The 12,134-nt window shown below is 40.7% G+C and overlaps 1 protein-coding gene across 5 annotated transcripts in view; it reads left to right on the top strand.

The window, feature by feature from the left end:
• ADGB (androglobin) overlaps positions 1-12,134 on the top strand; it is a 262,841-nt gene that overhangs the window by 26,691 nt on the left and 224,016 nt on the right. For all 5 annotated transcript variants that reach the window (XM_019550118.1, XM_019550121.1, XM_019550117.1 and 2 more), the window contains one exon: positions 1,583-1,675. In XM_019550118.1, coding sequence (XP_019405663.1) covers positions 1,583-1,675 — 93 coding nt within the window. The remainder of the gene's footprint in view (positions 1-1,582; positions 1,676-12,134) is intronic.

The following is a 12,134-nucleotide window of genomic DNA, read 5'->3' as shown; positions in this document are numbered from 1 at the left end:
TTCCGGGCAAAACCCATAGCCAGTCAAAGCCTGTTAGCTTTGAGCATTCATATTCTTGAGGGACCTTGATTCAGCTTTTGGTTATTGGCAGAACAACATGCCTAAGGCCCCTGGCACATGTTACATGATACAGTTAATGACATCTTAAGTAATTATCTGGCCACATGTTAATGCAATTAATAGTGTGATAAAATAAGCAATAAACTACAAAGTTATTACACTAAATGTGGCTTACTCCTTGTTTGTTATTACACTGGTTAATACACAAAGTTATTACACAAACTATGTTCCTTTCACACCATTAACTGAACTTGTGGCCAGGCTAATTGGAGCTCCCGGCCTCCAGAGCTCATGGAAGCTCTTTACTTCCATGTGTTCCTGAGGCTAAGAGTGCTGATTAGTTGATTGTGGGTCACAGCCTTGGGGGCTTCCAAGGGTGGGAGCCATGATCAGCTGCTGCTCCCAGCCACAGGAACACATTGGAACCCTTGACTCCAGTAGCCCTCCTCAGCTGAGATCAGCAGCATATCAGGGCTTCCAGCCTGCAGAGTGCAGCTAGAGTGAAGGACTCCACTGAGCCCCCATGGCAGGTAGCTCTGATCAGCTGAAGGCTCCCAGCCATGGGAGCTGGTCAGGGCTCCCAGCCCCAGGAGCTTGCTGTTTGCCAGTGCAGGGGGAGCCCAGGATCAGGCTTCAAGGCTCCCCCTACACCAGCACTATGGCATGATGGGATCTGATGGTTGATCCCACAGTCGCATCTCCTGCCATGCACGTATGGCATGATAGGAAGTGTGGATTGTGCATGAGATCCCATCTCACCTTTAATTGCACATCTGCCAGGGACCTGTTTCTTGTAGTTATCCTAAATGAAAAAAAATCTGTTAATATCTCATATCAGATAATATCTGTTAATATTAGATTAACCTAATATCCAATACCAACTGTACAACTATCTGATACTGTACCAATATCTGATACCTACATACAGATCTGTTTCCACTTCTGAGAGCATAATTCAGGTCAGTATTTGGAACTCTGTTGACTTGAGCAAACAGGTAACTTTAGTCTCTCTAATAGTCAGTCCTTTAACCCAACCTATGAGGCTTCCTTTAGACTTTCAAAACAGTAACTATTTCTTAAAATCTTTACATCCATAAACACCTTTCCATTTTTCTCAGAGACAGTTGTTACTGTTCAAGTCTCAGATTAGTACACTGAAGTTGTAGCTTGTAAATAAAAGACAATAACAAAAGTAATGAGGGTTTGTGTGTGTGTCTGTGTGTGTTTATACTTTCCTAGTAGATTTCCTTTTAACTCCCCTAACTAGTGAGTATTTATATAGGCAGACATTTTCAAATGAGGGTGCTCAATTTCAGCACCTACTGGATATTAATTCTCAGACTGCTAATTTACATATTGGTAAACCCTACTTATTGATAAGTAATCAACTTTTGTCTTCACTGTGCCCTACTCTTCCCAGTGAATAATCACATGAATAACAGAGCATTTTAAATTTTGTGGAAGATTCAGTAGCTTAGCAAATATACATTCTTCAAGTCTTGTACGTGTATGTTTTATGTAGCATGTCTTTGAGGACCCTGAAGGGAAGATTGAATTGCCACCATCCTTAAAAGTGACTTCATGGAAACGCCCGCATGAATTTTTATTTAATAAGGTAAGAAATGTCTATTTAAGCAATACACAAGAGTAGGCACAAGCAGTAAATATAGAAATGTAGACTTTGGGTGAAAATGAACTGATAACCTTTCTGACAACCTGTTTTCCTGAAAAGCATATTTGTTATGGAGAAACCTGGAAGTTTGTGTTTTACTTGCATTCTATAATGTCCTACAGAAATTATGGGACATAGTTATGTCATTTTACTCAGTTTAATGATGCCTCAATCTCTGAGTTGTCCCAGTGAAAACAACTGCATTATCTTGTTTGTTTGTTTTTAATACAACTAAAAAATGTTATGATTACCTGCCAGCCAAGTACTGTCAAAGATATGGATATGTGTAGGCAGATCGGAGAAGTACAACACTTAAAGTGGGAGCAGAAGGAGGGAAAGCTGGTCGTTTTGACCTGGACAAGAGAACTGGATGGACATGGGCGGGATTTAGTGCAGCATTGGTAGAAGCTACAGTGGTTGTCAGACTGATAGAATATAAACTCACCATTATTTGGGAACTGCATTGCAAATGCTTGGGTTGTCTTTGGTGGATGAGGTAGCTACTACATTTAGGGTGCTTGTACACGTGGTGCCATTACCACATAAAAGTGACAAAAATATCACTGTGTGTGGCTTAATGGCATCACGCTGTCCATGTGCAAGAGTTTTGGGGATTTTAAATGAGTTTGCATTGTTGCAAATGGCCAGGGGGCAAGCTGACAGCTGAATTACTGCAATTTGCAGTGTTGCAAACTAAACTACATCCCAATGTAGTTTAATTCGCAACTTTGCAAATTGCAATAACAAAGCAGTCAGCTTGGCCCCCCGGCTGTGAAGAGGAGAGCAGGCTCCACAGAAAAAAATGGATTGGGCTCCTCTCTGCTTGTGTCTTCAGCAGCTCCTGTGGCCAGCAGGATGGCTGGGGCCAACTGGAAACAGTCTGGTTTGCCCCTGGGGCAGTGCAGGAAGGTAGTAGTAGGGTGGCTGAGTTTGCTGATGGTGGGGATGGTGTACGGGGTGATGGAAGCCTGGGTGGGCTGCTAGCTGGCTGGGTGCTGCCCCAGCTCAGAGGTGCCTGATTCAATGCTTCCTGAAGCCTGCCCAGGCTTCCAGCACCCTGTGCACCATCCCCACCACCTTCTCTGGCCGCCAGCAAACCCAGCCACCTTCCTGAGCTTTCTCAGGGGAAGCCAGCTTGTCCCTGACTGACAGGTTGCATTTCTTTCTCAGACATACCTTTCAATTTTTTATGGCCATATGCATGTGATCTGACATGGGTTCACAGGTAGCAGTTAAATAAAAAAGGCACTGCTTTGCTGTTACCTAACATTATGTGACCCTTGGTACCTTGCGGAATGTGTAATACAGTAATGGCTTGCCAGGCAGTAGGAAGCTGCATTTATTGTCTGAAGGAGGTACTACATACCAAATCTGCGGTATCAATCTCCAGGATTTCTGTAGCTGACATGCAAAAAAGTGTGCATTTGTGTGGACACAATTTCTAGTTCCTTCATTTTTAGTTTCTTGTTCAAATAATTGAGGAAAGATAGCAAGATGGTTACATAGTTAGGAGCTTGCTGAAGGCAGAAGCAGTGAGGGGACTGATCCTTTTTTAAAAATAATTTTTGGTGGAGCCTGCCAGCCTCTCCTGCAACTAGGGGGTGAGCTGCCAGCAGGCCAAGTGGCCCCTGGTCTGCAGGGAGCCCTGGTCCTTCCCTCTGCGGTGGTGGTGCCCTGTGGGGCTGGCTGGGCAGACTACTGTTAGGCTGGGTGCTGCTTCAGCTCAGAGGCAGCGCCTGGTCAGAGTCAACTGTTCCCCGAGTTGGCTTGGGAAGCAGCGCCCAGTGGGCTTCCAGTAGGTGGGCTTGGGGAACAGTTGGATTGGGCCAGGTGCTGCCTCTGAGCTGGGGCAGCACTTGGCTCACTAGCAGCCTGCCTGGGCGGCCCCCAGGGTTGGCACTGCTGTGGAGTGAAGGACCAGAGCCCCCCCGACATAGCTCAGGGGCTATGGCTGCGGCTGTGTCCTTCCTCGGCTGCAGGCAGGCTCTGGCTCTGACCAAAAAGAAAAAAAAGGATCAGGCCTCTTGCAGTAATCTCACAGAAAAATTGAAATGGTGGGTTTCAATTAAAAACCCACTGTTTCAATTTAGGGGGCATGGAATAAAACCCGGAGGACTAAACCCCCAACAGGTGTACAAGTTGCCTTAGAAGAGATTCATTTCTCAACTATGTAACCATCTTGGTATCTTTCCTCAATTATTTGAACAAGAAACTAAAAATGAAGGAACTAGAGACGGTGTCCACACAAGCGCACTCTTTTTTGCATGTCAGCTACAGAAATCCTGGAGATTGATACCTCAAATTTGGTATGTAGTACCTCCTTCAGACAATAAATGCAGCTTCTGATTGCCTGGCAAGCCATTACTGTATTACACATTCCGCAAGGTACCAAGGGTCACATAATGTCAGATAACAGCAGAGCAGTGCTTTTTTTATTTAACTGCTACCTGAGAACCCATGTCAGAGCACATGCATATGGCCATAAGAAACTCAAAGGTACATCTGAGAAAGAAATGCAACCTGTCAGCCTAGAGATCAAAGTTTATGTACCTCTTTTTTCCCCCCTCCTGTTTGAGAACTGCAAGTTTTTGGTGAAATACAGTATAAATCAGAAGGTCTGATTCTAATACCTTCATGGGGCTATTCAGACTATGGCTTCTCTTGAGCAGAACAAAGAAGTAAAGATTTGGTGTACAGACCTTACATTACTGTGTACATAAGATTTAATGCTCTCCTTCCGCTCCCACTTCAAGTGTTCTACTTCTCTGATCTGCCTACACATGTCCATATCTTTGACAGTACTTGGCTGGCAGGTGATCATAACATTTTTTAAAATTGTGCATAGCTCCTTTTAATTAATCTTCAGCTGCTTCTAAATAGAAACCAAACAAGAAATTAATAACATGTTTGTTGCAGGCTGGAGTGCTCTTCGGCTCAGAAAATCTGTTGCTTCTGATTAAGTTCAAAACTGTCCTTTTCCCCTTTTGCTCCAGTCAAAATGCTTAAGTTTGTAAAGCTTTGCCCACTCCTCTAGCTTTTCAGTTTTTTCAGTTTTCCTTTTGTCAGCTTGGCAGTTTCATTTTATATTTAATATGTACTAAGCTTTGTGAAGTTTAATTTTTAATTGGGGAAAAATAAATTGACAATGCCTAGTGATTATTACACAAAAAATGCTGCCAAAATACATAGAATGAATAGAGGTATGTGGAAGATTGATGCAAAAGAATATGGCAGGCAGAAATACATAAGAGTATCAGAAACCACATATTAGAGTCTAACATCCATCTTCAGAGCCCAAGGAACAAAGCATATATATTTTTTTAAGAATGTGATTAAAATTGGATCTTGGTTTAATTAGTCGTTACAGTTATCAGAGGCATTATACATTATTCTGAAATCGATCATAAAAACTAGCAATGGGAAACAAAATAATGTAGTTATTAACAAATTAGGCACTGGCAAACGTGTGTGTGTGTGTATAGAGTAGTAAGGAAAGACTCAAGCAATTGAAAAATAAGAGGTGCAGTTTTGTTTGGTTTCATAGGCTACAATCCTCATACCTCTTATTGCTAGATTGACTTATAACAGGGCTGTACAACTGAGGGCTTGTGGGCCACATATAGCCTGAGAGCTTTTAAATTGTGGCTTGCAAATAAGATGCACCTTGGTGCCAAGTATTTGCTGAGCAATATCAGTGATTAGCCCATGAGGTGGGTCTGCTTTTGTCCAGATTGTAGGGTAGCTTCACTTGTCCTGGGTCACCATGCTTGCGGGCTGGGGTCTGCTTCTCTGTGGTGGTGCCAGGCTGTACATTATCTCTGTTCCTACCTCCACAATGCTCATTGCCTTGACTGGTTTGCTGCTTTTCCACAGTGGACAAGTGTGGTGGGGAACACCCTGTTGGAGGGTGGAGGAAGGGAATACCCTCTGTTTCTCCTTCCTTCACCCTCTATTCCCTGGCTGTGTCATTCTGCAGTAGTCCAAAGAAGTCTGGTGTTATGTCCCCCATAATTCTCATTGCATAATTCACCAAGAATCTTTGTGTGGAAAATGGGTGAAACAAGTTGAAGCTGTAAAAAGTGGTTCTGAAGGTTATCTCTCTGAGTGGTGATGGAGGTTACATTTTCATCATGCAGGAAATTCCAGTAATTTTTGGAAGATATGCAATCTATGTACAGTCATTTATGCGTTCATTCAGAAATTTGCTGGCTAAGTGCTGGTAAGGTTCTCACAAGGTTCTTTGCTCTCTGAAAAGATGTTTCAGTTTTCCTAAAAAGAATAAATAAAAGTATGAATGGATCTAGTATTCTGAAATGGGAAGGTGCATCAGCACATATAATACAACACCTTTCTCCAGGTAAAAAGAAACTAGAGGCTTCTATGCTAGAGGCCTACAGTCATATTCAGTTTAAGAGTACAGCAAAAATAAATATAACTTCTTTGGAATGTATGTTATTTACTATATGTAATATGCTATGTTTTATATTAAAACACAATAAACTAAGAAAAATACTCAAAAGATATTTTTTTCTCAAGTCCTGTAGTCATTAAAATTAAATATACATCGTTCAGATTCATATAACAAAATCAAGGCTTCTCGAGCACCTTGACAATGCATCCAGTGCTTCATTGAGTTGTTTCCACACCTGAGTTAATGTTTTTAGCTATTGTTAAAAACAGTCTGCAAGGCTGTGAAATAGGAACTACATTAACAGGAGTAGCTAGCAGACAGCAGAAAGAAATAATAGCTTAATTAGTGGAACACTAAGACCATTAAAAAAGAGAAAGCATTGTTAGCACTTGTGGAATGAAGAGTTTAGAAGGAATCGGGCAAATTATAATGAGCCATGAACTCAAGTGACTCCCTTGCCACTACCTGAATAGAAATGCTGCTGCCACTGCCAGGCAGTTTGTTTTAAACTTTGGGTGGACCAGGAATCAAAGCGGGTGCAACTGCAGCACTGTAACCACCTCTCCCCCCACCCCCACAATCTGCTCCTGAGTGAAAGCTGACACTGCAGAACTTGAAGAGATTTCTGTCTCCAGAATTTCTGTTGAGCTGGTATTGCCATTCATTTAAATTCAGTTCATTTAAAAATGCAGGGTAAGAATTTGACAATAGCAAACCTCTTTGGATGCTTGAATGGTTTTCATAGCAAGCTTATACTGTTCAAGGCTACCTTTTAAAAGGATGAGCTTACAGATTTTTCCATCTTGCAAAAAACTGAAGAAAGAAACAACAATTTTAAAAGTGTTTTGGGAATTTTCATCCAATATGGCAGTCATGATGGAGAAATTTAACAATTTTTTTACCAAATAGAGTTACTGAAAACAAACTGATGCTCTTCAACAGCTTGGTCAGAGCTCCAATTTAAAATCAGTCTTCCACCATATATACTTTGAGCTGTGTGATTTACAAGCCAACCCATTCCTTGCTAGAACACAAGAAATAGTATGATACTTCTTTAAACTTGTAGCAGAGAATCTCTTCCCAGATATAAGGGACTTTTAGTTTAAAGAACGTTTTAATGTTTGACAGTACATACCTATGTGAAAGTGCTTTTCCTTCAAAGAAGTTTATAAAGTTCTGGTATAGTTATTGATTTACAGATGAGGCCGTCACTCACTTGCTTTGACTGGCCTTAACTGAGGAGGGAAGAATTCTTGTGAGTGGTATCTTTTATTGGACCAATTGCATGGTCCAATTGAAGATACCACTCACTAGAATTCTTGCCTCTGGCATATTTCCTGGATAGTCATCTTAGCAACATCACCGCGTCACTAACTTAATTGATGTCAGTTGATATTGATTCTCTTATGCAGTAAATGGATTATCTACACTTTTTACATTAAAAAGTTGTTAAATTACTGTATTTTAATATTTGTACTTATTTCATTTAAATATGTAGATGTTTTAATTTTGCCTCCTTTCTATACTAAAACACACACACACAATCACATATATATATATAAAATGAATTATTACTTAATTTAAGTACTTATAATTTTAAATTAATGTGTATTATACTTATATATATATAATATAAAGTTAATTATATATTTGTCTGTCTGTATCTATATAGATAGATATATAAAACTAATTATTTAATTTTCATCCACACAAAAAAGAAAGAAAAAGATGCAGCCCATGAGAAAGATATGAATAGAAATCTTGGCCTGTGGTAGATCAGAAGTTGGACAGCCCTGATTTATAATAGGAAAACAAACAGTCCTGTGTACACAGGCAATATAGATAATAACAAGGTGGTAAATTCTCTGCGGGTACCTTGATGGACTCTGAAATTGATACAAGTTGATTCTTAGCTTGGATTTTGTATACTTTCACTTGGAAGCGTCAATAATTGAGATCAGACTTGAGTGACTTTCTTAAAAAAATATGTACTTATGTTTTCACTTGAATTCCTGTCAAAACATAAGCTGGCATGCAATTAAATTGTTTGGAGAAGAGACAAGTAAAGCAAGCTGGGAAAAAGTAGACTTGTGTCTAATGAGAGAATGTGAATTTCTAAGTAAAGCTGACCAGATGATAAGAATACCGGTTTGCATAAATTGTCAATAAGTTGTCAATATACTGAGACGAAACATCTGATGAAATAGATTTAGTTTGAAGAGAGGAAAAGCGCGTTAAACAAATAATTCTTAAGAAACTTGAAAAGTTTGCTTAGCTAAAAAATGAGTAAAGATTCAAGGCTCAAATAGAAATGAACAACTGTTGTCTATTTTAGAAGTGTATACTAATAATCAGTGTAGACGTATGTTAATCTTCCAAGAGCAGTTGCATTAACACACATCTGTCACATGCTATAAAGTACAATAAAACTTTGGAGGTTCACTGTTACTCCTATAGTAAAAATCTCATTTCATTTAATTATTATTTAACCATATGATCCTAGAATGATGAAAACAGAAATGTAAACCACAGTAGAACATTGATTATCCAGAATAATAAGTGTCACTGTTATTCTAGAAAATCTGTTTATCTGTTAATCAAACATCTCAGTATGAAGTTCTGAAAATAATTATTGTACAGGAAGTATGGGGGGAAAAACCAACAAGAAATTGAACTCTTGGTAATGTTTTAAAATCTCAGAGCACCTTAAATAAGCAATGCACAAGTTATCTCACTGAAGACCAAAATCTGAAAGTGGGCGGATGGTTTTGTTAATATAAAACCTTCTATTTTATTGACTTTCTAGATAATCAACACTCTACTGTACAAGAAAATAATCAGTTTTTCCATGATTATCTCAGAGGAATGATAGTCCTAGCTGAATTATCTTAAGACAACTTTCATCACATACTATACAGCAGCTGTGCAAAACTAATATTACAGTACTAGTATTGCCTAACTCCATACCTCATAATAGTTGTAGGTTTTGGAAGGAAATTTTCAATATTTCAAGTCACTTGGGTATTGAGTCAACTTACTCCTCTTACAATTATTAAAATTACAAAAAGTGTAATCATTTGTAAATCCTTAGTTCTGGAAAGGTTGTTTTGACAATGGATAAATTATAAAATGAATAGAGATAAAAATGACAGTGTTTGCTAAGTAGATCATTAGCATATATTACACTTTGGTGATGACTCAGGCTCAGATGTCTACATCTTTGTAAACTGTTGTGCTACATTTATGCAAATAAAGTGAGTGTTCTTATTGAATACCACAGCAAAATTTACATCAACTTCATTAAAAACAGGGGTGTAATTTTGTATTTTGTAAAATACAATTCTCAGTGGCAAGTTATTCAAGAGTTTTTTTGATATGTTGGTAGAAAATAATTATCTTGGACCCTGTCTAATAATATACCTTCAATTTATCTAATAATCACAAAAAGTACTCAAGTTGTTAGATCCAGCTGAAATATAAACTATCTTCCTTTGGAAATATGCCAGTGTCTCCCTTTTGTCTTTCAGCTTCCTTGGTATATTAAAGTTTATCATAATTGTTTTACAGTCTCATTTCCACCTGTGAGAAATGAAGCAGTTTCTTTCAAGACGTAGAAAAAAGAACCCCTAAAATTATTTGTAATTGTTTTTAAAGCTGTAGTTGAATGTTGTACAACAAAAGAAACAAATCTATTACAGTTAATATTTCATCCTAGAGTTCAAAGCCAGAAAGATCATGTTTTCTGGCCTCCTGTATATCACAGGATAGTACATTTTATTCAGATATCCCAATATTGGGCCTCAGGCCTTTACATAGGCTACAATATTTCAGTCCTCAAGAGGCAAAATTATTGTGCCTCACTGACAGAGAATTGAGCGACTCAGGTGCTACCAATTCTCGAGGCCCATGTAGTGTAAGTGATTTGATTAAGCAACATATGGCCACATGGTTCCTCTCTTGAAATCATGCTCCTTGTTACAGAGGCTATAAACTCTTAAGGTCCTTTGCCAATCTGATGGGAAGGACAGTTTCTTACCAACCCAAATCTGATGGTCAGTTTCACCCTGAGTTCGCCCGGGAACTGGCTGAGGCCTCATGCTCCAGGACCATGGTTGTCATGGGTGACTTCAGTTACCTGGACATCTTATGGAAGGATCACTCAGCAGAATCCAAGCGGTCGCAAAGCTTCCTCTTGTGCGTGCATGACCTCTATCTGACTTAAGAAGCCTACAGGCCGACGAGAGGTGAAGTGCTGCTTGACCTGGTACTGGCTACTGGGGATGATCTAATCAGCAACCTAGTGATCGATGGGAAGCTGGGTGACAGCGACCAGGAGCTGATCACCTTCACCATTGCCATAAAGCTGGCAAGTCAATCAGCAACACGGAAGCCCTTGACTTCAGGAAAACTGACTTTGACAAGCTCAGGAGGCTTGTCAGTGAGGCCATAAGGGACCATGACCCTAGGGGGAGGGGAGTTCAGGAAGAGTGGTTGCTCCTCAAGGGAGCAATCCTCAATGCACAAGCTAAGTCTGTTCCATCTCGGAGGAAAGGCAGCAAGACAGCACAGGAGCCCCGCTGGCTCTCCAGGGAATCTAGCAGAACTCCTGAGGCTAAAAAGAAAGGCCTACAAAGGATGGAGGATGGGATTCACCTCCAAGGAGAATTATTCTGTACTGATCCAGCCCTGCAGGGAGCAAACCAGGAAAGCCAAGTCTGTAACTGAACTCCAACTTGCTTCAAGCATCAAGGACAATAAAAAGTCCATTTTTCAGATATGTGGGGAGCCGGAGGAAAAGCAAGGGCAACATTGGACCCCTGCTGAACCAGATGGGACAGCTGACAACTGATGCGCAGGAAAAAGCCAACCTATTAAATGAGTACTTTGCATCGGTCTTTCATCAGTCCCATGGGATATCCATGCCTACCACAGGACAGGGAGGTCCGGGTGAGGGAGATCCCCTTCCCTCCTTTAATGTTGACCTCTTGAAGGAACACCTTGAGAAGCTGGATACCTTCAAGTCAGCTGGCCCTAACAATCTACACCCCAGGGTACTCATGGAGCTGGCGAGCATCATAGCCCAGCCTCTGGCATGGATCTTTGAAAACTCCCGGTGCTCTGGTGTAGTGCCCGAAGACTGGAAGAAGGTCAATGTGGTGCTGATTTTCAAGAAAGGGAGGAAAGTGGATCTGGCTAACTACAGGCCCATCAGCCTGACTTCGATCCCGGGGAATATCTTAGAAAAGTTTATTAAAGAGGCTATCCTTAATGGACTGGCTGATGCCAACTTCCTAAGGGATAGCCAGCACGGGTTTGTTGCAGCTAGATCTTGCTTCACCAATCTCATTTCCTTCTACAACCAAGTGACCTATCACCTGGACAAGGGAGAAGAAATTGATGTCATCTATCTTGACTTCAAAAAAGCCTTCGATGTGGTATCTCATGATCTTGGCTCCACCATGATCAGCTGGCTGGGAAATTGGCTCTGTGGTTGGACCCAGAGGGTAGTAATTGATGGAAGTCAATCATCATGGTGCCCTGTGACCAGTGGGGTCCCCCAAGGGTCTGTCCTTGGACCCATGTTGTTTAACATCTTCATTAATGATGTGGACATTGGAGTCAGAAGCTGACTGGCCAAGTTTGCCGACAACACCAAACTTTGGGGCAAAGCATCCACATCAGAAGACAGGTGGGTGATCCAGGCTGACCTGGACAGGCTCAGCAAATGGGTGGATGAGAATCTGATGGTGTTTAACACTGAAAAATGCAAGGTTCTCCAAACTTGGAGAAAAAACCTGCAGCATCCTTATAGGCTTGGCAGTGCTACACTGGCTAGTACTACAGAAGAAAGAGACTTGGGGGTCATGACTGACCACAAGATGAACATGAGCCTGCAATGTGATGCTGCGGCTAGTAAAGCAACCAAAACGCTGGCTTGTATCCATAGATGCTTCTCAAGCAAATCCCGAGACGTCATTCTCCCCTTGTACT

The sequence above is a fragment of the Crocodylus porosus genome, unplaced genomic scaffold (assembly GCF_001723895.1).
Source record: "Crocodylus porosus isolate Cpor-Errol unplaced genomic scaffold, CroPor_comp1, whole genome shotgun sequence".
NCBI classification, from domain to species: Eukaryota; Metazoa; Chordata; order Crocodylia; family Crocodylidae; genus Crocodylus; species Crocodylus porosus.
This window is presented reverse-complemented; position numbering and strand designations above follow the sequence as displayed.